Below are 23,985 nucleotides of genomic sequence, written 5' to 3' on the forward strand. Positions count from 1 at the left end.
CTGTGCATCACTGTTGCAACACTTTGTGTTGCTGTTGCTGCGAAGGCACTTACAACAATAAATTGAATTATGGGGTAAGAACGCTGGCAAGGCAGCCTAATTAATCATTTATTGATCTTTTTGGTTTTTTTTATTGCAGGAAGGGCAATAATCACATGGGCGGCCATATTGAAAAGATTCAATGGTCATGTGATGATTGATTCTATTTGGTTCTGGTTTTGATTCTGTTTTAGAACTGAGAGACAGTGACGGCTTTATTTTGCCAAAACAGGATTTTATAGGGGTGTTAAAATGAGTGCATTAATTTTGAGTTAATTTTAAGTTCCTTTAACGCCACCGTTTTTTTTAACGCGCAATTAATGACTGCCGCTGACTTGGAAAGCCTGTACGGGGGAATTCCAGTCACAACACAGCAGACGCATCCCCGTCCAAAATTTGCAGTAATAAATTTAATAATAATGCATATATTTGTGGAGAATTGTGCAGAATTTCACAAGTTACTTAATGGTAAAGATTAGATAGCTCTTAATATGAAAAGAAAAATACACTGAGCGATCACCAATGTCTTACAAATGCAATTATGCCATCTAGTGGCAGAAAAATGACCTCAACACAAATCCATATCACACTTTTTTACAGTACTCAATTGTATGAATTATTATGAAATTACTATATCAATGACTACTTTAACATTTTTTCCACTTTTATGTTAACCAGAGTATGAAAACTTCTAAACTCGTAAACAAGACAGTGTATGATATGCTGTTGGGAAATATGGCTCAAAATAATCAAAAGCTTACTAGCCACGCAGTCATACTTTGATGTCACGAGCACTGATATAAACTACTTAATTCAAGCCAGCGCATGCTTGCTGCTGAAAAATGAAAACATTTGACCCAAAATTTACAAAAATAAGACATGACATGCCGCTTGCTGCTAGGAATATTAAGAAATTTCACTTCGCTATCACACAGACAGTACATGATATGCTGCTGCTGCAAGAAGATAAGTAATTATGACAGAACATTTGCAAAAATCAATGTTTGTGGCACATGATTAGCGTTGCTTATTTCTGAAAATCTGGATTTATTTAGTACCTCAAAGTTACTCTAGTAAATAGTAGTGAATATCAGGGGTGGCAAATCCAGGTCCAGACAGTAAAACCCTGCCACAGTTTGGCTTTAGCCCCAGGTGCTAGCTAGCTAGCTAGCTCCCAAGCTAGCTCCCAAGGTGCTCGTTTACCTGCTAGGGAGCTAGCTAAGTACCTAGCTAGCATCAGGGGCTAAAGCCAAACTGTGGCAGAGTTTTTACTTTCTGGACCTGGACTTGCCACCTCTGGTGAATATACAACATAACATGCATTTTTAATCTCGAAGCATCAATCTTTACTGGGCATTCGCTAGTATATGTTTCCATTACTCTAAAAACGCTGTGCCTCCCTGTGACCTTGCGCAGGTCCATCTTCCTGGCTTTAAGACGCACACGCACAATAGGTCAATGAGCAATGAGCTGTCAACCGTGGCAGCTAACGTCGCCTATTACATTATTTACCTTCTGACAACTCAACAGTCCGCCAGGAGTCAGAATAGTATGCATGTTATTTATTCATTTGTATACGTATGCATGTGTTCTATTGACTACTATATGATTTGATATGCTATGTTTATATTGAATTTATGCTTGATCGTGAAAATCATTAGCATCATTCGCATTAAATGATGTTTTACTTCCCCTGACTTCAGCAGTGCAACCATTATTTCTTCGTGAACATAAACAAAAGACTAGCAAATGGACTGATCTGTATTCCGTTGTGTCTAGCAGTCGGCTGTGCGTCTCCAAATCAGCCTTGGCTCACCACCTGCAGCTAGCGCTCAGCAGGGCTTGAGGGAAAATGAGCATCTCTGGCTGCGTAGTGAGAGTGATCAAATCAGAAGCGGAGGGTCCTCGCCGTGCGCCCGCTGGCCCCTGAGGTGAAACTTGCTTTGTGGACATTCAGAAAGAAGGAGCATGTATTCAGTGTAAAAAAAAGAAAAGAAAAGAAAAAGTGATTTAAAAACAGTTGAAATGTTGGAAATTGAATATTCACATTGGCAAAACATTAAATAAATAAAAAATTGACACACATGGGCAAAAATGTCCAAATAAACTGGTCATGAGCTTATTTTCACTGAGTTTAAGATTGCCCAGTATGTGCCACGTCTAAAATATGTAAAAGCACAAGTTAACTATGCTAATATATTTACGAGGGGTGTGCATCTCTCGACAAAAAACGATTTCATACGTTTTTTATGCATGGGGTGCGAAATGATTTAAGAACAGTTTGATTTAAAAGCGGTACAATTCCATTGGGTTTTGACTCAGTGGGATTGCGATTTGCTTCGATATGGCACGTCTCAGTTTGAGAGGATATGACGCAATGACTTTTTTGTTGTTATTTTACATTTGAATGAACTTGTCAGCACTGTAAATGTGGCATTGGCACGGTATATGTGGCAAGATATATCTCTCCATCCAATAAAAGACGATTCGATATGTGTCTCGATATATTTCAAAATGGGAACAATTTGATTCGGTTTGAATTTTGATTCCATGTTAAAAAAAAAAAAAAAGATTTTCTGGTTCAAACTGTTTTTTGTTACACCCCAAATAAATATTGTACAAGCAGTAAAATACTGTTCAACCTTTCTAATAACTTTTAAAGGTAGAGTTAAAAGGAACACTCAAGGACAAGTTTACTCCATATGATTTATTTGATTGTTACTAACAGATTAGTTTTTCAAAAATCATTTCCAATTATTACATTTTGTAAAAACTTTACTCGTACGTACGCCGTCATTGCTGTTTACATCGCAACGGATGTAGTGTGTCGTGATGTAGAATGGCGGCTGGCTCTCTGCCGAGCATTTCGAAACGGGTACAAAGAAAGCGAGGTAAGCCTACGTAGCGTTCCTAAAATGACAATCAAAACTCTTGAATGCGTCTGGCGAATGATGAGAACGCATGTCGTTTCTTTAGGAACGCTTACCTCGATTTCTTTACACCAGTTTTGCATTGCTCGGCAGGGAGCCAGCCGCTATTCTACGTCACTACGCACTGAATGTGTTGCGACATAAATAACAATAACAATTCTAGAAAATATTTAAAACTGGAATTTTTTTTTGAAAATTTTATCTTACAGTTATGTTGCTAAAAACCATATAGAGAAAATTTGTCATTACAGTCATGGTTCCTTTAAAAAAAAAAAAACAAAAAAAAAAAAACAGCAACAAACATTTTTGTCATTACTTTGTTGAAACTGTCTGTATGACAGTAGAATAGTATTTAAACTTTTTTGGAAAATCATCCCTCTCAGGCTCCATCTTATACCTCTAATGTCCATTTTCATTGCTATTTCTTAAATGATCACCTCGTGGCAAAAACGAGCCAATCAGAGACGGTGGGCGTGATCGAGGTATGCGTCAATCACAGGACAGGGCAGATAATAGATACGGTCATGAGTGTGGTGTGCTGTGCTTAACATCTCAGGTCCACCTCACACCAGAACCCTCATTATGCATGAATTATCACATTAAAAAAAATGCTTACTTCTTTTTTTTGCCACCGTCCTTCTTTCGGGAAAAAAAAGTGGTTTATCCTTTGATGCTGGTTGAAACAAGGACATGCACCAAATTTTACGAGCTTTAATTAAGGTGTACAACTTTGGATGTCAAAGCGTAAAACTATTGCCACCCACTGAATGCGAGGACATCTGTGTTTGTGTTGTGTTGGCTGGCTAGCTGAAACATTGTAAATAATCCATCAACGGCGGAAACATTAAGTTTGAAATGGGTCAAATTCCTCGAGGGCTGCATCAGACAAGTCGTTTGTTTTGTTGCTCTCTTAAATTTATCCCTAATTTAATGAAGTGAAATTGCAGCTGAGCAATGCTGTTTCCAAAAGCGTTTGTTGTTAAGGACTTTTGCACACACACACACACACACACACACACACACACACACACACACACACACACACACACACACACACACACACACACACACACACACACACACACACACACACACACACACACACACACACACACACACACACACACACACACACACACACACACACACACACACACACACGACGGATTATGAAGCGCAAAATCAGGAGTAATGAGGAAAATCTATCCATTAGTGGTCCCTCAACGAGACTAAATCAGCATGGGTGTTAATGAGCTCCATCAGCAGCGGACTCCGCCCAGCTTGAGCGTGTCACACAGGAGACAGCCAATGAAAAGGCAGTACCATCAAAAGGCCGACGTGATTTGAACTCATTCACTCCCAGCCATTTTCACTGAAGCAACCCCCTTCGCTCCCAGCTGTTTTACTGGACTTTGACTGATTTCGCAAGGCCCAAAGAATATTGCGTTCTATTGCTATAAAAACATGGAACCTACCCAAAAAAAAAAAAAAAGATTAGAGTCTCTTCTTTCATCAGGAAAAAAATAAATAATATTTCTATCTGTTTCCGTTTTGCAGCAATTAGCATTAGAATATATAGCTAAGTGTCCTCATTATTTACAAATCTGTTTAAAACTGGGGGAAAGAGCTTTTTGCAACATGGCCCTGTTTGATCTCTTATACTCTGCTGCCACCTGCGTTTTTGTAATAACTACAATTGCTTCAAGCATTCTCTTCAGTTTAGAGGCTGCATCAAAGCCTTCTGTATGCTTTAGCATAAAAAAAACATAAACGTATATACTGCATACGTTTTTGGGAGTAAATGAGTTAAACCAAGATGTCTTGTACAATGTTAAAAAGAATAAATGACAAGTTAAAGTGCTACATATGCTCAGTCTATTAACCATAAAAAAAAAAAAAGAGCCAAAGACTGACCTAAAACGCCATAAGGGAAAATATGCTAGCATAAAACCTCCTCGCAATAGATCATCTCCCGTGAGACAAATCCCGTTACATAAGAAATGACATGTCACTCTTCATCACAGTCTACGGCGGACAGTAAATAGTGACTATGCGAAGGCCATGACTTGAACATGATGTGACAGGATGAGGTATAAAATACTGAGGGATTCATTGCATTATACCTAAAAGCTATTTGGCCAACGTGCATTATTTAAGAGGAAGAGGAAAGTTGTCCGAGTCACTTAGGCGGGATTTACACTGCATGCTTCAAGTGACATAATTCAAGTTTTTTTGTGCTCAACCGGCACAAATGGGAAATGCGTCATGGCAGTGAAAACAGAAAAAAATAAATCCATGAAATCGGACAGCTACAGATCCATATCAGGCCTCTTTCAAATGTGGACAAAAAAAAAAATCCACTACGTATCTGCGAGTGCGGCGTAAATGCACAGATGGAATATAACTCATCACTGCCAGATGGATTGCATTAAAATAAATTGATTGTTGATGTGTATACACATCAACATCTGCCCAAACAACATAACACATTAAAGTGATTAAGTAAATGTCATGCAAATTTGCTGTGTGTCCAAAGAGTTCAAGTGAATTCTGAGATTTGTTTCCAAATTAGAGATAGAAGGATATGTTGTTGTTTTTTTAGGGCCGATACCGATATTGATTATTAGTAGTCAATGACGCTGATAACCGATATTTGGAGCAGATATTCATTTTTACTAAAAGGGAATATATTGGCATAAAAAAACCCCCTCTTTTTTCTCTTTTTCTTTTTAAGCATATTTTTATTCAACGTTTAGGGTTCGTTAAAAAAAATATATATATAATTTTTATGGATCTATTATCGGCCATATAATTCTTCCAAATGGATGCCAATATCCATCAAAATGCTGAATATCGGCGCTGATAAGCCGATAATTGGTCTATCCCTATTTCGAATACAGTATATTCTACATGTTTGAAGAAAACTGCTGAGAATGTTTAACTTATTCACTGCCATTGACGGTTAAAGACGGTTATAGACGTCCCAAAAATCATTTTAACAATTTCTATTAGTTTTAAAGAAAAATCTACTTTTGTTAGTAAGAATATGAAAACCAAGATTTTTTTTAAATTGTACATTTAGAACAGATATAAAATTTGTGATTAATCGTGATTTAACTATTGAAGTCAATGGCAGTGAATGAGTAAAGACTGAGAACTACTGTAGTCTTCCCTTTGGATCGTCTGCTGGCATGGCTGTTTTAGAGCGCCTCATTGTTGACCATGAGTCCACGCTCATCAAGGAGGAAGAGCGGATTTAAGTTTGAAACGAGTTTCTACTATTATCTCACCTTTTAGTCTTCTAGCATGAGTTTTCTTCTATTTCGAATTCTCTCTCGATGAGTTCAAATCAAAACCTCTTACTATTTTATATCCTCTTTTAATAAGCATTTTATATATTATTACTACATTATATTTCAAATCCCTGTTGAGCACAACCAATTTCCTTTGCGTACGACGCGCGCTATGCAAATATTGTCGCCTTGGCTGACGCCGTGCATAAAAGATAAATAGATAAAACACATTCAGGCGTTTGCTGCCTCACAAAGGCTGAGGGGTAAAGAAATGTTATGCCAACAGTGTTTGGATTGGCGTCTTTGAGAGCACAAGAGAAACATCTGCGCTCAAGTAGCTGCTTGTTTAACAATACTGACATTTCCATACGCGTTCAGACTATGAAAAGCATATTGCCACTGAGACAGCCAAGCAACACAAGCCGTGCCGTAAACATGTCGTATTGGTTCACATTTGGAAACAGTGTTAATGTAAAGTGAATGTGTCCATCGCAAAACTGTAACATCCTGAACTGTGTATGTACTGTGAATAGTAAAAAAAAAGGGGAAAAAAACACACATGTAATTGACATTCCAGCAAACTGTTTATAATTGCCCATATTAATAGTTTAAACCAAAAAGTAGACCCAGAACATTTTAAAATCATTTAAAACAAGCCAACAAATGACTTACAGATGCGTGAGCAAACACATAAACATGTGGTGAAGACACATTGTCTGCTAACAATCCTGGCTTCATTTCCTCAGAATTACATCTGCCTGACAGACATGGCAAAGATAGAAGATAGAGCAGATTAGGTCAAGGTCAGAGAATTTATGACACACGGGGAAAAAAATCAGTTTCAGACCCCTGGCCTAGAAGTTGGCACACCCGCCTCACAGTTCTGAGATTATGTGTTTAAATTTCGGCTCATCTTCTCTGAATAGTCCACCTTCCCCCCAAAATTCTAAAAACATGCATGTTTATCCCTACTTAGATAGATATTTAATTGTCCATAGGAGGTGTGAATGTAAGTGTGAACAATTGTTTGTTCATATGTGTCTTGAAAATGTCTGCCAACCAGTCCATAAAGTGCCCCTACCTCTCGTTTAGAGTCAACTGGGAAAGCCACAGCTCACCCGCCACCCTAATGAGGACATGTGCTCCTGAAAATCAATGGAGGGATGCGATTTACATCTACTTGGTAAAAGGACTGTGTATTTAATTACTGTACAGTAATAGTTTTAGATCATTTTGCTTATATTATACTGAGCATCCGTACATTTTCCACATGTTGCATTAAGTTGTATCTCCTCTTCTATGATTTTCAATCCAGCAAATCCTCAAAGTGTTCTTGGTCTCTGGTGTCTCAAGTAGCAATGTGCTTTTCATGTAGAAGCAGCTTCATTGTTGACCTCAGACACTTCACTTAATAATTATGACACTTAGAGCCTTTTTGATAGGAGACATTATCCAATGATTGCTTTACATGGAAAGCAAATTAACATTAGAAAGCAAAGCAGAGAAAGAAGGAACATCACCTTCCTAGTCTCTTTTTAAACACAAAAGCAGTTCATTTCCGTGTGTAATTAGAAAGTCCTGTTTTAATGTGACGTGTTGACGGGCGGGGCAACCTTTGGTGCGCGCGAAAGCCATGCGAGTATACACATACACGAGCATACGCAAGGTCAGTTGGTGTTAGTGCGGGGAAAGCAAAAAAAAAACGGTTGCTGCCGTGTTGATTGGCAGGCGGCGTTGTCACGGCAACAGACAGTCAGTCAGGCAGACTCAACACAGCGCTCGGAGATGGACAGACAAGCCGAGCCGCAGGACACACCTAGCAAAGAGCAGAGTAAGCTGCTCTTCTCACTAAATAATAGGATTAGGTAACAATTCCCATTCCGGTGATTTGACGGCAAGGGCGTAGAATTAGAGACAAGGCTGCATCGCATTTGCAATTCTACAAAGCGCACAACATTGGACGTAAAAACCCGCCGCGGTTGAGTCAGCGTCGGTACCTGCAGGCAGGCTGGCTCGCTTCCTCTTCTTGCTGTTTTCGGCCGCGTTTTCCAAAGGCGGACACTCAGTCACCAGTGAGCCGCTGGAGCTGTTGAAGTGCAAGGGGTCGTTGTTGGCGGCCGGATCAAAGGGCAGAGCATTGAGTCCTTCGAGAGCAAAACACAGAAAGACACGCCGTTAATAAATAAATACGGGTCGACGTGGGGAAAAAAATGACACGCGTGGGAAGACCACTCAAACGTTGATACTATTATGTTGACTGCTACAGTAAACAAGCAATGGCGAGAATCAGCATAGGATTGACAAACTGGTGATAGTTTTTTTTCTTTTGATGCACCAATACCTGTATGATGTATCAGTACTTGTAAATTATTCTCCGATTCTGCATGTACCACGCGACATTGCCAATGCCCGGTTGTTTATCATTTTAACCAGTGGTTAAGTAGATTTAATTAGTTTGTTATTGAAACTCAGTCAACTTTAGCCGACCGTTAACTTGAGATCAAAGTTAACACACATAAAGACTGCCGCTAACTTTTGTGGTTTACTCAAGATGGAGAATTGAAATTAATCCTTCTCTATCCATATTGACAAAATCATTTGTTAAGTTGGGAAAATAACATATTTCACAGATTTATTGACATTGTAAGACATGACTATGATCTTGGACATTTGAACGATATTATAAAATGTCAAAAACAAATATTGGTAATAGGTAAATATTGCGCCTGCCTGTAACATCCGCAAAATGTCTCTGTTTTCGCTGTCCACGGTAACTTGACAATCTAAAATGTATATGATATTTTTTTACTATTTTCCATCATAAGTCCGTTTTTCACTAAGAAATATTAACAGAATCATATTGAATCCATGTGTAGCACAACCAAAATAACTAAAGAATATAAGTTTAAAAAAAAAAGGGGGGGGGAGTGATCCCGCTACTTTTGTTCCTACGAGTGCATGCTCGGGATATCAATTGCTGCTATCAATTTTTTTTCTCTCCGCAAAACTATAAACAGAGGTGGCAAATCCAGGTCAAGAAAGAAAAAACCCTGCCACAGTTTGGCTTTAGCCCCAGGCTTGTTTACCTTTTAGCTAGCTCCCTAGCTAGCTTTCACGGTGCTTGTTTACCTTTTAGGGAGCTAGCTAGCTAGCATCAGGGGCTTAAGCCAAACTGCGGCAATCATTTTACTTTCTGGACCTGGATTTGCCACCTCTGACAATAAATAAACAAAATGAGGAATTGTGGGACATATGGGTGCGAACCACAGGGTTAACTTTGACGGTGCCGTTAACTAACAACGTGACTAACCATGAACAACACATTTCACGGTCGGTTAGCTAATGGCGGGTGAAGAATTTAACCGGCGATTTAACCAGTGGTTAAAATAACTGAGAACTGAACAACGGGACCCAGATTAATATATTGGCCTACCGTCCGGGCTGGAACCGTATGTTATGTGTTTCTATATGCATTGTTTGTTTCTATGTTATTTTTCACCCCTTTGTCTTGTAATGAATGCCGGCTTGCTGTACAACACAGCTGCCATTCATGCTAACACTAGCAGTCTTAGAACGGCTGTGTGATCTGCCACACTGTGCAAAATGCCGGATTAGTCGGCTAATTGATCGTTAGGAAATCTGTCAATGGTGTAGAACTGATTGTTGATTAATTAATGAGGCTAAATGAAGTGCGCTACTTGGCTATGACCCGCAGAGGTTGTTGATTCACTCTCAACTTGTTTGCCGGCTAAAGAAACGCAACAACAGCTGTGGCCTACATTGACGCCAACTCCACAGTGGCACAACTCCACTAAGGAACCCGTTATGACACGGGGATGAAAACAGGAGTTTCAGGCTAGTCAAGCTAGCGCATCAATCATCGTTGCATTACTTCAACTGAGTTTACATTTACTGGACTGGACTGTATTTATGGTGACAAGCTCATATTTCTTAACAAGCAGCAGTGAGCTGTCAGTACTTTATGCGGTGTTTATGTTTAAATGGAGGACGTTGAGCTGGGCCCCATGCTTCGCCGTCTTTCCCAGCACCAGTTTAACCGATCGGCACGGAACTGATTGGGCATGTCTATCATAACAGGACGCACGGAAAAGTCTCAAGGACCTATGGCCTAACTTCAACAGGAAGTCATTTTGGTTTGAAGCAGCCATTTCAAGCGAATTCCGAGGCTCCCGGGGAATTTGTGCAAATAAGACCAGGCAAAGGGACATTTTCAAGAAATGATGTGGGTGGAGCATGGTGTCAAAGTTAAATGGAAAAAATGGTATATATTGCTACTTCCAGCCTTAATTATTGTTGATACAAATAATTTTTCACAAAAACTTTTAAAAATAAATGAATAAAATTCTCATTCCTGTTACAAAGGTAAATCGCTTTCAGCTCTGAAATCAAAAACGTTTGCATATGATATACTAAATGATGCTTTGTGTGATTTTTAATGACCGGTCATCACATAAATGTGTTATGCACTGTATACAGTATATAGTCATTATTTTTTTAACGTGTTGGCAGAGTTCTCCCTGAGCCCAATTTATTCGGTGGACTTTTCTATTTTGCGCACTAAATCTTTCTTTACACCGACTAAATCCATACACATGCAATAAATGAGAAAGCCTTCTTGAAGTAATGAGCGAAGAGATTCGCATGGAGATCACTAATGAATCTTACTCGATTTGTTTTGAATGCTCCCATATATCAGCACTTTTGAGTTCAATGTCGGCGCTCATAATTCACAGCAAAGTCCTGCAGAGACTGGCTCATGAAAAATTCATGGACATTTCTTTAGCACTCACATTTGCTGTTGTTCCTTCTATGGCCTTGCAGAACCAACCCAACGAGCCACTATCGGTTACTAGACAAACTTTGACTAAGATCTTTTAGATTAGTTCCACTTTTGGAGGATTCAGAGGCGCTTTATTATAACGGCAACTTCCCAAAACTTAGTTTTGATAAAGTTGTAAATATTTTTATTCATATAGTTAATGAAAAATACAGCATACAGACTGAAACCTTAATTTCCAAGGACTTGTTATAGGCTTGTTCAAAAGCTCTTAAAAAAAAAAAAAGGAAAACTTCTATAACTTAAATACTGTATCACATTGAGTTAAGTCATGTTTGATCTGTCCCTCTGATACAGCATACACGTGTTCCTTGAACAATCAAAGACCCCAACTTGACCTTGATTAATCAACAACATAAAGAAGAAGCAATTCACAATAAAACAATTTAAAAAAAAACACCTTAATCCAGAAGTTGGTGTAAGCTGCAGTATTTTTCATTTTGCTGTCAATTCACCAACAAGGTTTTTATTCCGCTCGAGAAAATGTATAAACGTCGCAGAGGCAAGGGTCATGTTCTGATCCACCGTGACAAATTGAGCCTATAAACACATTCAACAAGTGTATGTGTGTGTGTTTGCCTGTGTGTGTGTGGCGGCGGATCAGACAGAATGAGAGGTGGTTGAGGTTGTTAGGTTTAGAACGGAAGAGTTTATTATTTTGTATAAAGTCTGCCTGGTCCTCAGACAGGGAAGATTTTTCTTTCTTTTTATACATGTACTTCTTGTAATGTGGAAATATTGTTGCTATTCATTGAAATGCATACATTTAAAAAAAAAAAATTAACTCAATACCGTCCATACATGTTCTGATGAACCACCTGCGTTTAACTCGCCCATTTGAAGAAAAACTACACTAAGTGAAGGTGTTTGTGTTGGCTTGGTCGAAATTCACCCAATCTAAAGTTATAGGTAGTGCCAGCGCCAAATGAGAAAACAGTCAAACTCATTAGGGGTCAGCGTGTAGCCTTTCAACAAAGATATACGACTAAAACAGTCACAGGTCCTTAAGGTTTCTTTTTCCCAATTGTGTCTGGCAACTGGCAAGGCTTTTGGAAGCACAACTATTAACAGCACATGCACATTGCACAACCCCCCCGAATTCACATCCGTTCTGCAAAGTGATGCAGTGCTCCAACCTGCGGGTGAAGTTATACTTTAATAATAATGACTTCACGGCACACCGGCTGCCGGGATAGATGGAACCTTCCGGAGCTTTACTTGGTGTGCTGCTACCATTCTTTAGCCTTTATTCTCTTCCACACTTTAACCGTACTCTTAAGAGCCTATAAACTCAAATTGTACAGCATGAATAATGTAGATCGTACATTGAAACATGGGAAGTGCTTCAGCGGGGACGAACATAAAACTATAGGAGCCACGTGAGGTCACTGGTTCGAACGAAGACTGTTAAAATATTGACCATCTGCAGTCAGGAAAAACAGACATTTCGCCAGAGATGCGCACGTCAACGCAAACACATTGAACAACTGACACTGGATTGTGATTTACTGTCAATCCGGGTTCCAACTTCTGCCATGACTCCATTACGTGTGGTCCGCGTCCAAGTCTTATGATATCGTATTCAAAAGCCAAAGCATTTCACATACATTAGTAATGCGGGTCACAAGTCTTCCTCTGATAACAAGACCGGCTGCCACGGATCACGGTACAGTGACAGTGACAGGCCGTGCTGGATGACAGCTGGCAGCTCTAAAATTAGCCTCCAGTCACCTGAAAGATTACCGATGATATAAAGATCGTGGCCAGGCTGACAATATTTTAACCATTACAATGAGAGCGAGTATGCAACGACATACCAGATTACCTCAAATAAGACTTCGTCTGCGGACACGTCATCCAGGAACGACAAAGAAATGCCGGTCGCATTCAATTCTATGTGGAATCAACGTCTTTAACGCGTTCCCTGCCATCCCAGTAAAAATGAATCTTTGACGTCTACAGCCGTCTATGGCAGCGAATGTGTTGAAGACGACTAGACATTGACATGCACTACTCACAAAAAGTTCGGGATATTTCGCTTTCGGGTGACATTTATGGAAAATGTCAAAAGTTCACACTACAGTGATGTCATATCTTGAAAGTAGCACATTTAAGTAGAAGGACGCACTGGTGATTTCCGCGTCTCAAGCAATTCATTTCAATAAAAGTTAACAACAATGGTGGGTACACCACAACAACAACAACAAAATTCCACATTTGGATAACTCATGTGCCCTTGAACATCAATTACAGCTCGACAATGCTGTTCGCAAGTCGACTCATTGTCTGCTGAGGCATGGCATCCCACTCTTGTTGAAGGGCAGCCCACACGTCATTGAGGTTCCGGGGTGCGGAGTTTTGAGCCTCTACATGGCGACTCAGCTGATCCCACATGTTTTCAATAGGATTTAGGTCTGGAGAAAGTGCAAGCCATGCCATTCGATGTAGTTCGAGAACAGCAACTTGTGCAAAAAGTACTGAAACTTTTAACAGTTGGACATGTGCATTCAAAAGCTTAGCGAAGGGCACATTCAATTCACCTGTAAAGTTTTTATGCATTTCAGACTCGTATTGAAATTTCACCCGAAAGCTAAACATCCCTAACTTTTTGTGAGGAGTGTATGTTGTGTACATTCATTTCATGTTCCGACTTGGATGGATGAATATATCATAGATAACACATGTATCTTTTAAATTTCACAAATGCGCAAAAACAAACAACATTAAAACCCTACCACACGTATTGTACTTTCGAATTAATTATTGGGTCTAAAGCAAAAAGCAGCAGAATGTTTGGAACATCCACAGCAGTGGCTGATAACTTTTAATAGCAGGCTAAGTATGTCAAAAGAATTCTGTTCTTACCGTTGGGTAAAGGTTAATCTATTCCTTGATGTGATGACATTTGGAAAAAATGATACCATCTGAGTATCTTCTTATTTTGTAATTCTAAATGCTCCTCTGCATAGTACACAAACGCTACATATATATAAATATATTAACATAAGTAATCGGAACATTGGGATTGACAAAGGTCAAAATACAAGCCGACAAATACAAATGTGCACATTAACATTTGCAATTCCCGCATTAAATGTTCTGGATTTTTGCAATAAGTGGCTGTGGGGACGAGAGATGGGGTCAGGTGCATATCAAAGTGGAAGCTCTGATTTTACTAATGCATTTTTTAAAGACAATACTAAAATTGCAATTCCTTAACAAGGGAAACTGAGTTCAAATGGGTTCATAATCACAATAGTTACTACTCATTTTTTACGACGGTTAAGTGAATGACGCACCCCCGGCAACCATTTGCGGAAATGCGGTACAGTAAATACCTTTGCTGTAATTCGCATATGAACGCGCTCATGTTTATTTGTAAGTCTACCAGCGTAATGCTGTCATGTCACGTCAACATGTAAGGAGAAATAATTCCCCCCCGTGGACCTCGTCTGTCGTTACCTCAGGGAATGCGCTGAAGGTTAATTCATTTAAATCTCATTTCCAATGATCCTTAGTCCTTCTAAACTTACTCAAAATCTTTGCGGTGGCAGTCTAATCCGCTTTCAGTTGCCAGGGGCATGTGCCCTTTCTGCAATCCGCCGAGTGAATAAGTGGCTATGTGTCAATGAGATGGCACAACGGTTGATAAGGTCATGTCGACTCACGCGCTCGCGTTCATTGTCATCGTTTGGGCATGTAAATTCTTCGAAACCACACGTAGGAGAGAATTGAGGCGTCATTAACCGGGCATGTCTCGGCCCTCACCATCTGTGCTGTTCTTCTTAAGAAGCCTTTGAAAGATACTTCAATCCATGCACTATATTTAGTCATATCCAAAAACCAACAATTTGGATGGAGTAAGATTCTATTGGCTATGGTTACATCTCAGCGCAGTACTGAACGTTTTTGGAAAATAACTTTGGAAACCATGCTTTACTTTTTAGTCTGTGTTGTTTTTGTTACCAAGGGTAATAATTAAAAGAGCCAGAGCCACCTGCAAAAGGTGAACATTTTGCAATACAGAGCTTGGATGTAAATTCCGTTTTTACATCAACATATTTGAACACAAACAAAAAATCAAGAACCCAAAATTTGTGGTCATCGTTAGTCAGTAAATGATGTTTACATGCAGTCAATATTTGGGTTAAGGTCAAAATGATAGTTTCTAAAACATTCAGGATAACCATTTACATGCGCGAGTGGACAAAGTTACTCCCGTATGCAAATCCCGATCTAAACTGTGACGCACGTACGTCATTACGCAAAACATCATTTTCTTTAACTTTCTACAGTCAATAAAAGACATGATGTCACTCACCACACTAATAAATACTCGGTTACCTCTACTCTCCAGAAGTGTGACTCTGTACTGTGTCGCCACGTTTACCTCTGGTTGTGTATTTCCAGTTGTGGCGCCAGACGCACGAACATATATATGTGCATTATGTGTCTATATATACGCACTGTGGCATTTTCGCCATCGAGACAGAAAATAACACGAAAATGCCACCGAGAAATCAATGTATTCAAGTTAGGCTCGTTTAGCGAGTGGGAATGTAAGATGGCCGCCGTGCAAACAAGTATTTCCTGTACAGAAAATACCAAGATTCCTTATGGACAGAGCATGCACATAACACAAACCAATGTTCTGTTTAATGGAGGTAAACTAACCCGGTTTTTCGGGACTATAAGTCGCTCCAGAGTATAAGTTGCACTAGGCCAAAAATGCATAATTACGTCGGAAAATAACATACATAAGTCACGCTGGAATGTTAAGTCGCATTAAGTATATATAGTATATTATAGTACACTGCCCTCTTGTGGCTGTCTGTGGAATTATATACCCCCGGTATATATATTTTTTCCATGTATAAGTTGATCTGGAGTATAAGTCGCAGCAAAAGCCAACCTATGAAAAAAAGTGCGATTTATAGTCCAGAAAATACGGTATTTGATCAATATTCATGGAAGTGACAACTTGGAGTATGGCATCTATTAGAGGTAGTCTTTTCCTGACCAAGAAGCTGCAAAGTTGTAATTCAACTTCAAAAAGCAGGCCCACACCTTGGCACTGCGGCGCTTCAAGGAGAGCAGATGAGACATCATATTCCCTTGTGTGTCAATTAATGCGATAAAAAGAATGAACTGCTTAGCTGCCTGTATTGTTTGCGGCGTGCTTGCGGCCTCCTCTCTGCTCTGCTCCCCCCCCCCCCCCCGCCCACCTTGAAATGAAGTCGGTCTGAATCTGTATCCCAATGTCTGAGAGCCCCTGAGTAACGATACCAGTGAGCTCTTCAGACGCCCACTTTCAAACACCAGCTCGGCCCGTTTGATGCTATTTTTGGGATGTCTTTTCCCGTACGGGTCTGGAGGAAATAATGAACAGATGGCTGTTTGTCATTCAGCACGACGTCGCGGTCTGAATTGTGTTCCGGGAAGCTTTGAAGTGCGATGACGCGTGATGATCGTCGCCACACATTGCATTATTTTAAACATTGATGCTACTGTTTTCCATCGTTAAGGCTTCAAGACGATTATTTAAAAACTACTGCTCGGAAGCCTTGACAGATGTACAAGTCAGCAACTGTAGATTTACTTTGGATGACGACGGGTTTTTACTTGCCATCACTCTTCTTGCTGATACTTTTGACACATTATCATCACCCCCCGAGCATTAGATGACAATTTAATTTTCTCGGAACACTACACATCGGATTGAAGTGAAAACACATGCTCGTCATTCATGCAAAGCTTTTTTTTGTTTTCATTTCCACTAAGTCCTTGGCTCTTCAGCAGCTTCGAACTCCGTCAACGGCCGGCAGCTAGCATGCAAACGTGTCAGATTATGATATTTGTTGGAGGAAGTGAGATGTTGCTGCTGCTGGAAACATCAGGCAGGGGAGCGAAGGCCGCCAGCTGAGAGCTGTAAAAGTAGCAGTAACAAATAAGTGTGAAATACTTTGTAGTTAAGTCCCTCAACATCAGTGAATCAAATGATTGGATTTGAGCCAACCTGTAAATAAGGCGGTTTCTATGATAACAGTTCAACATGCACAACTCATAATTAAGTACAATAACCTTTGTGAAGATTTTGCGAAAAATCATCCAAAATGAGGTGGAAGTCCAACGTTACATTCCAGACTTAATCGTCAGGTAAATAGACAAGTTCGTTACGTGACATAACATAATTTTTCTCCCTAGTTTAAGTGATCCAAAGACTCACAATTCCAACATTTTGCATCCATCCAAAATGGACTGCAACCTGGACTGGAGACAGACAATCATTGACTTGCATTTGCACCATTAATGAGTGGGAATAGAACCGACACTGTAGTCGGGTTAATGAACCACAACGCTGACATTGGCTCCATCAGATCCTTTTGCAAAGAATTTGAAATATAACGACCTAAAATTATTCAAATTGTAAAAATTACGACTTTTAACTCATTCACTCCGAGCAATTTTCACTGAAGCAACCCCCTTTGCTCCCAGCTGTTTTAATGAATTTGGACTTGCAAGGCCTACATAATATTGTGTTCTATTGCTATAAAAACATATTTCTATCTCTTTCCGTTGTTCCGCAATTAGCATTAGAACATAGCTAAGTTTCATCAATATTCACATTCCTGGTGAAAACACTGGGGAAAAGAGCTTGTTGCAACATGGTCCTTGGTTGATCTCTTATACTCTGCTGCCACCTTCTGACCATTTTTTGTAATAACTATCATTGCTTTAAGCGACCTCTTCAGGTCAGAGGCTGCATCAAAGCCTTCTGTATGCTCTAGCATAAAAAAACAAAAACATAAATACATTTTTGGGATCATGGCAATACTTTAAATATAAAGTTTTTATACGTTTTTGGGAGCAAATGAGTTAAGTCTCACAGAAACATTAATGCTGGCATTCAGTCAAGGCTTCATTGTTATGTAATTATTCAAAATAGACTAAATGTTAAATATTTTCTAAACATTTGCAGATGTGTTATTTCATTAACCAAACTCACAGTTGCAACTTTTTACATCCATCCAGTCTCTTGACCTTTGTGAATAATGTGAAAGAAACAGAAGGCATTAAAAAAAAGGGCAACATATTTCAGTGCCACATAATAATAAGGCAGCCCACTCCATAAAGATGGCCATGTTGTCATGTTGGCTATGTATGCAGATTTGTACACACTATTATGCATCCTCAAATGTCTTTCTTGGGAAGAAAAGTTTGCACCAAAGGTCATATTAAAATTGTGATTGACTTTACCCTTTTGGCTCCACTCTGTCTGCGCTTAGATGAGCCGGCGCTGCACTTTAGCACGCATCAGTGAAAAACCCAAGGCTTTTTTGAATAAATCACAGAAATAATTTTGTTCCTAAGTGGGTATTTACTTGACTGAGCATAACCTATTGTGACCCCCACCGCTCCCCGGCCTCCCTGAAGTCAAACAAAGATGTTGTGTTGTGCTCCGGTGCCCCAGTAGGGATTCGCCTTATTTATGCAGCACATTTCGACGTGGCAGCTAACGGAATAGATTCCCGCCGACTTTCTCCCTCGTCATGGCGTAGCGCGGCGTCGCCTGCTCGACTAAATAATGCCTTCTGGCACCCGAGAAGCCTCTTCGCCACAAACACCTTCGCTCCGTTTTGCTGTGACAAAACAACAAGTGACATCAAACAATGAGGGTTGACATTTTCCGCCACAGGTTTCATTAGCTCACTCATGTATGACTAAAGATTGTCTTTTGTACGCAAAGCTCCGCATTTTAGCATGTGGAAAATGGGGCACGGAATATTTAAGTCTTTATGGAATGTGCTGGAGTGTTTGTTATGTCCTTCAGATGATTCTTTAACGTTATTTGCAAAGGTTTAATAGGCTGGATGAAAAAGTTTAAACGATGTGTCTGTTGTGGTTAAATATTTTCTCCAATACTGTCATGACCATGTGCACCATTTTGGGGTAGTTGTTTACATGTCTGCCTCACAGTTAGGGCTCGACCGATATTGGGCATTTTGATGAATATCGGCATTGACCTTTTTTCAAAAACCGATAGCGGATAAAAGGTCAAGCTAAAACCATTTTAATCTCTGGGAACTATTTATTTAAATTCTCAGTTAACTTTATAAGAGATACTGCTGACCCAGGGAACCTTCTGAACCTTTTGTTTTTGTTTAACATTAAAACAAACAAATGTGAAAGTTGAAGATGATTTTTATTTTATTTAAAAAAAATAAGAGCTCTGGTATTTACTTCTTCAAGTTTCCATTTTTCTTCTTAAGACATATTGATAACCTTGGGAGCTCCCTGAATTCATTTTTTATTTTTAGAAGTGTAAAATGAAGTATATTGTCTAAGATTTTTCTTAAAAACTTACATTTCAGCATTAATGCTTTAAAACAACCTTACAACAAAGTCAAGATTGGCATTTGTATTTTAAACTATTTTAACGGCAATATTTTCCTCCCATTTTTACTGAAAATGAATAACAGCTTCAAATATTGGTTATCGACCCCCTTGACTACAAATAATCGGTATCGGCTGTGAAAAAAACACATCGGTCTATCTCTACTCACAGTTATGAGATTCTGTCTTGAGTTCGGTACTAGTAGGTCTAAACGATTTGAAAAATTTATCTATTTGCATTTTTTTTCTCCCTTAATATTGCAATTGTGATTTAATATTCAATTATTTCTTTCCAGCTCCTATCCACATGTATTTTTAACAAACAACCAATAAATTAATCAGTATTACAATTTTTTTTAGATTTGTATACATATAAATGTTTTGGTCTTATCGGTAATGCTTATGCATAAAAAAATAGGCAAATGATCCATGAATTAATATGAAAGACAGTTTATCGATTTAAGTTAGCGTTGCTAACTTACTAAACACTTTGACTTGTAGTCTTTTAAACGTTCACGACTATTTCACAAAGCTATACCAAAGTGTTGTATATAAAATGACGACAAAAATGAAAAAGGCTCATTTGTTTCTTCCAAATTGCAGCCTTTGTGATTTGGAAATTTCATTTTACTACACCGCAATGTCTCATTGATAAATTGTTCAGCCCTGCAAGGTACTCTGGCTTCCTCCCTCATAACAAAAACATGCATGTAAGGACACTAAATTGGTGTGAATAGGTGCAAATGGGAGTGTCAGCGGTTGTTTGTCCAGCCACCAGTACAAGGTGTACTTTTGCCTCTCGCCTAAAGCCAGCGTCTCATATTCAACGTGGTTTTTCCATGGTATGTAATCAAAACGGTGCATAAAATAAAAATCTGGATTGTATTAGAATATCAACTGCAAGTCCCTTATTTATTATTTTTGACAGTTTTAAGTATTTCAGTGGTTAGTTCATCTTTAACGGAAGATTACCAGCAATTAGGTTCATGTGTTGGTTCCACACCACTTGAATCCAAATTAAGTCGAAAACCTTAAAGTGCTTACTGTCACTATAAGTCTACTTGGGCAGACATTTCCAAATCTTTCCAGAGTACCCTGGCCTACCCCTAAAAGCAGTTGTACATTCTCAGCTGTTTGCGCATTCCAGCCCCCCCCCCCAAGGGAAAAAGCAAGCACCGTTTACCATATACAGTCAAAAAGCAACGCTAATATTGGGGAAAATCATCAAGTGGTGTGTGGAATCTCTCAGCTGAGGCTGTGACTCACACGCAATGGTACTTGGGGACCGCGGTGGAGAGGAAATGACCTTTCCAGAGTAAATGGCCCGGTCATGGAAGCGATCAGGACCGAGGCAATTAACCAGTTCGTAGATCGCACTTAAACAGCAATAGAGAAGGCGTCCATGCCCACGAGAGGTCATTCAACCAACACAATGAAAAAAAGTCTTAACATCCCATCAACAGAAGCAGTGAAGGGGAAAAAAATGGGTCAAAGTCATAAAACAAGATCTTTTCAACTAATTAGTGTTAAATTGACAGTTGTTAAAATGCTCGTTTAGTATCATTAATCCTATCAATCGTGTGAAATGGTTGGCAAAACGAGGTGAGCTACAACTAGCAGGAGCACAGCTGATTCACTCAAAACCAACTTGCTGTCGGAAAAGCACAAAATGACAATAGGTGCGGGACATTTTGCATTTTGAGACGTATTTTTCAAAGAATATTCATTGAATTCCAAACTGTACAACTTTGGGGACTTCAGAAGTTCAGAGTACTTCTGCTGCTGCCATATTTCCTCAAATGAAAAACTCCCTCAAATAAATGCCTTCTTTATCCTGTCAAAAACAAACAAACACTGGTTGTAAGCACAACTACCTCAGTTTCAAGTCAAGTTCTAAGCCCAATTGGAATTTGCTGCAAACCAAAACAGCAGCACATAACGGGGCACACAGTCTCGCAGTTGAATAAAAGTGTGGAGTGTGTCCAGCAGACTGACAAATGGCCGCTCCACAATGTGGTGTGTAGTTTAGGGTTATCATCACTACCATCTTTCTCCAGCAGCTAGCAAGCTACAAGCTACTTTTGTAAAGCCAGCTCTTTTGGGAATTTCTGCAATGGAGGGTAGCTTGATCGGCGCGGTTTGCGGTACGACACGGCGATCTACGTGTACCGGGACCGGGCCCAAAAGGAGATTGCGTATAGGAAGATAAGCGTGGAGGTTGGCTTATCTGGCGAGTTTGTTTGTTTGATTGTCGAAGTATGAAGCAAGCTAGCAATGCTACAATAAAGTTAGCACCAACCGAAGCGGAAATCCCTCCTCTTCCTCCGTCGCGGCGCGAAACAAATCCTTTCGGGGAACCCGGCGAACAAACACAGACCAGCGTGTCGTCGCGATATTTTCGGTTCGGTCTGAACGTAGCATAATATAGACTCGCTAAACAAGCCGATAATTAGCTAACTAGCATGGCTAACAGTACCTTGTTTGCGTCATTACTTGACAAAGTAGAGAAGAGCAAAGTAGAAAAGTAACTTCATTTAGAAAAGTTTTCTTTCTGGACATATGTACCTATAGCATACCTTCAATGGATTTATTTATTTTTATTTACCCAAACATTTCAAAGTAATAGCAATATTTTCGCTCATGGTTATCTTACCGTCAGAACCTGATATCAGCCATTCCGAGTTGTGTGCATCCACATTTATATTCCAGGAAGCTACCCAACATCCATTCTGCCCCGTTTCTTGCTGTAAAGCACACATCTTCTTCTACTGGAACTATTACATCTAGCTATATGAGGAAGGGAGAAAAAATCTCTCAACATTGCCACGAAAGGATATCAGCTCTCAAAATTCATTATCTATACAATTGCTCTGCGGGAACATAATTTTAACGGCTGTGATTCACTGATTTCACTCTCCTTCTCAATCAATTTCAATCTCGTTCCCGATCAATGACACAGTCTAATGATGCAGTCACAACAAGCAGACGGTACAACAGGAACTCTCTTGAAGAAACATCTGAATTTCCTCGACACAGGAAAAAAACATTTTTAAATAAGCCCGCACTTAAAAAGAGCAGTCACATTTTCATATTTAATAACAGCGCAATAGTAATCAACTTTAGAATATGCTACACTCTAAAAACAGTTGGGTCAAAAATAACCCAACTATGGGTAAAAAAATGGCCCAATCAATTTGATCCAACTTTGAGTCAAGAAATTGGTCTTTTAGTGTGAAACAACTCATAAATATTGCTCAGATCATTGACTTGGGTCAAAAAATGGGTTCATTTTGTACAAAACAACCCAGAAAATTGGGTCAAATTGACCCATAAAGTGGATCGGTCAATTTTTTATCCATAATTGGGTTACTTGTGACCCAACTGTTTTTAAATTCAGCATTAACTTAAAACATGTGCTTGTCAATGTTTTGACATACACACATAATACTCATCATATCAGTTTGTTTTTTTTGCTCATAATTCTAAGCAAAAAAAAAAAAAAATTGTCCAAACGACAGCTCGTGCCATGAAAAACTCCAAAGAATAGTCGCGTATATCACAAGGTGCCCCTGTCTAAACATGACCTGGGTTTATCAGAGCCTTTGGAATGATAACACAAGAAAGCTCAACAAAATATCCTCAAGCCTTGTGGTTATCAGGCAGGATACTTTGTGACATGAGAGAAGCAAAAATAATAAATAAATAAATAAATAAATAAATAAATAACCATAATAGCGTCTAAAATTAGAGAAGTCATGTTGAGGCAACTTTGTCTTCGATTCATCTCTCAAATGTGCGCTGATGGGGTCACATGCAGTGAATTCCCAGCAAGACAAGAAGTATAAATCATACAAGAGTCTCTATTTATAAACTACTCATGAGCCACCTCGCTTGTGCTTTTTTGCTGCTTGTCCTAGTGCCTTACAAGCACCAGCGGCTGCTTTTAGACAATGTGTGCGGCGTGGAGAGACAGAAAAGATATTCCATTACGATCCCGCAGCGATGGCACACAAGCCTGGTTAGGGAGGCGGGAATTAAACCAGCGGCCTTCCAAGTGCTGGACAGCCATCCTACCCGCTCATCCATGACACTCGGAACCAATTACCTCGCTCGCTAACGGATAAACACGTGTTACTGTCACTCTCCAGTAGATATTAAATTGATTTACAACTTGTGTGTCCTTTATGCATGAAACCAAAAACCAAGACTTCAACCTGTAGGTAATAATCAACTCATGTTTTTGCAATATTTGCCACTGTTTTGGTTAGCAACAAAATGTATATGGGCTCAGCAAATAACTCCTGTTTATCTGTGGGCACTAGCATCAAGAATAGAGATAGGCCGATAGTTTTTTCAGGGTCGATACTAGTGTTGTTCCGTTACCGTTTACGAATTCCGATATAGGCCGATATCGATACCGTACCGATACCTAGGTTGGTCCCCCGCCCCACTTGAAAAAGCTGCCCTGCCA

The 23,985-nt window shown here is 39.4% G+C and overlaps 1 protein-coding gene across 9 annotated transcripts in view; it reads right to left on the reverse strand.

Annotated features, from left to right (window-relative positions):
- enox2 (ecto-NOX disulfide-thiol exchanger 2) overlaps nt 1-23,985 on the reverse strand; it is a 164,608-nt gene that overhangs the window by 85,588 nt on the left and 55,035 nt on the right. For 8 of the 9 annotated variants that reach the window (XM_086085302.1, XM_086085300.1, XM_086085304.1 and 5 more), the window contains one exon: nt 8,260-8,406. In XM_086085302.1, the coding sequence (XP_085941428.1) occupies nt 8,260-8,406 (147 nt within the window). Of the gene's footprint in view, nt 1-7,343; nt 7,408-8,259; nt 8,407-23,985 lie in introns of all 9 variants that reach the window. The other variant, XM_086085308.1, reaches the window with a different exon arrangement.

This window comes from Leptonotus elevatus, chromosome 9, assembly GCF_054856555.1.
Source record: "Leptonotus elevatus isolate MCC_2025b chromosome 9, RoL_Lele_1.0, whole genome shotgun sequence".
Lineage (NCBI taxonomy): Eukaryota > Metazoa > Chordata > Actinopteri > Syngnathiformes > Syngnathidae > Leptonotus > Leptonotus elevatus.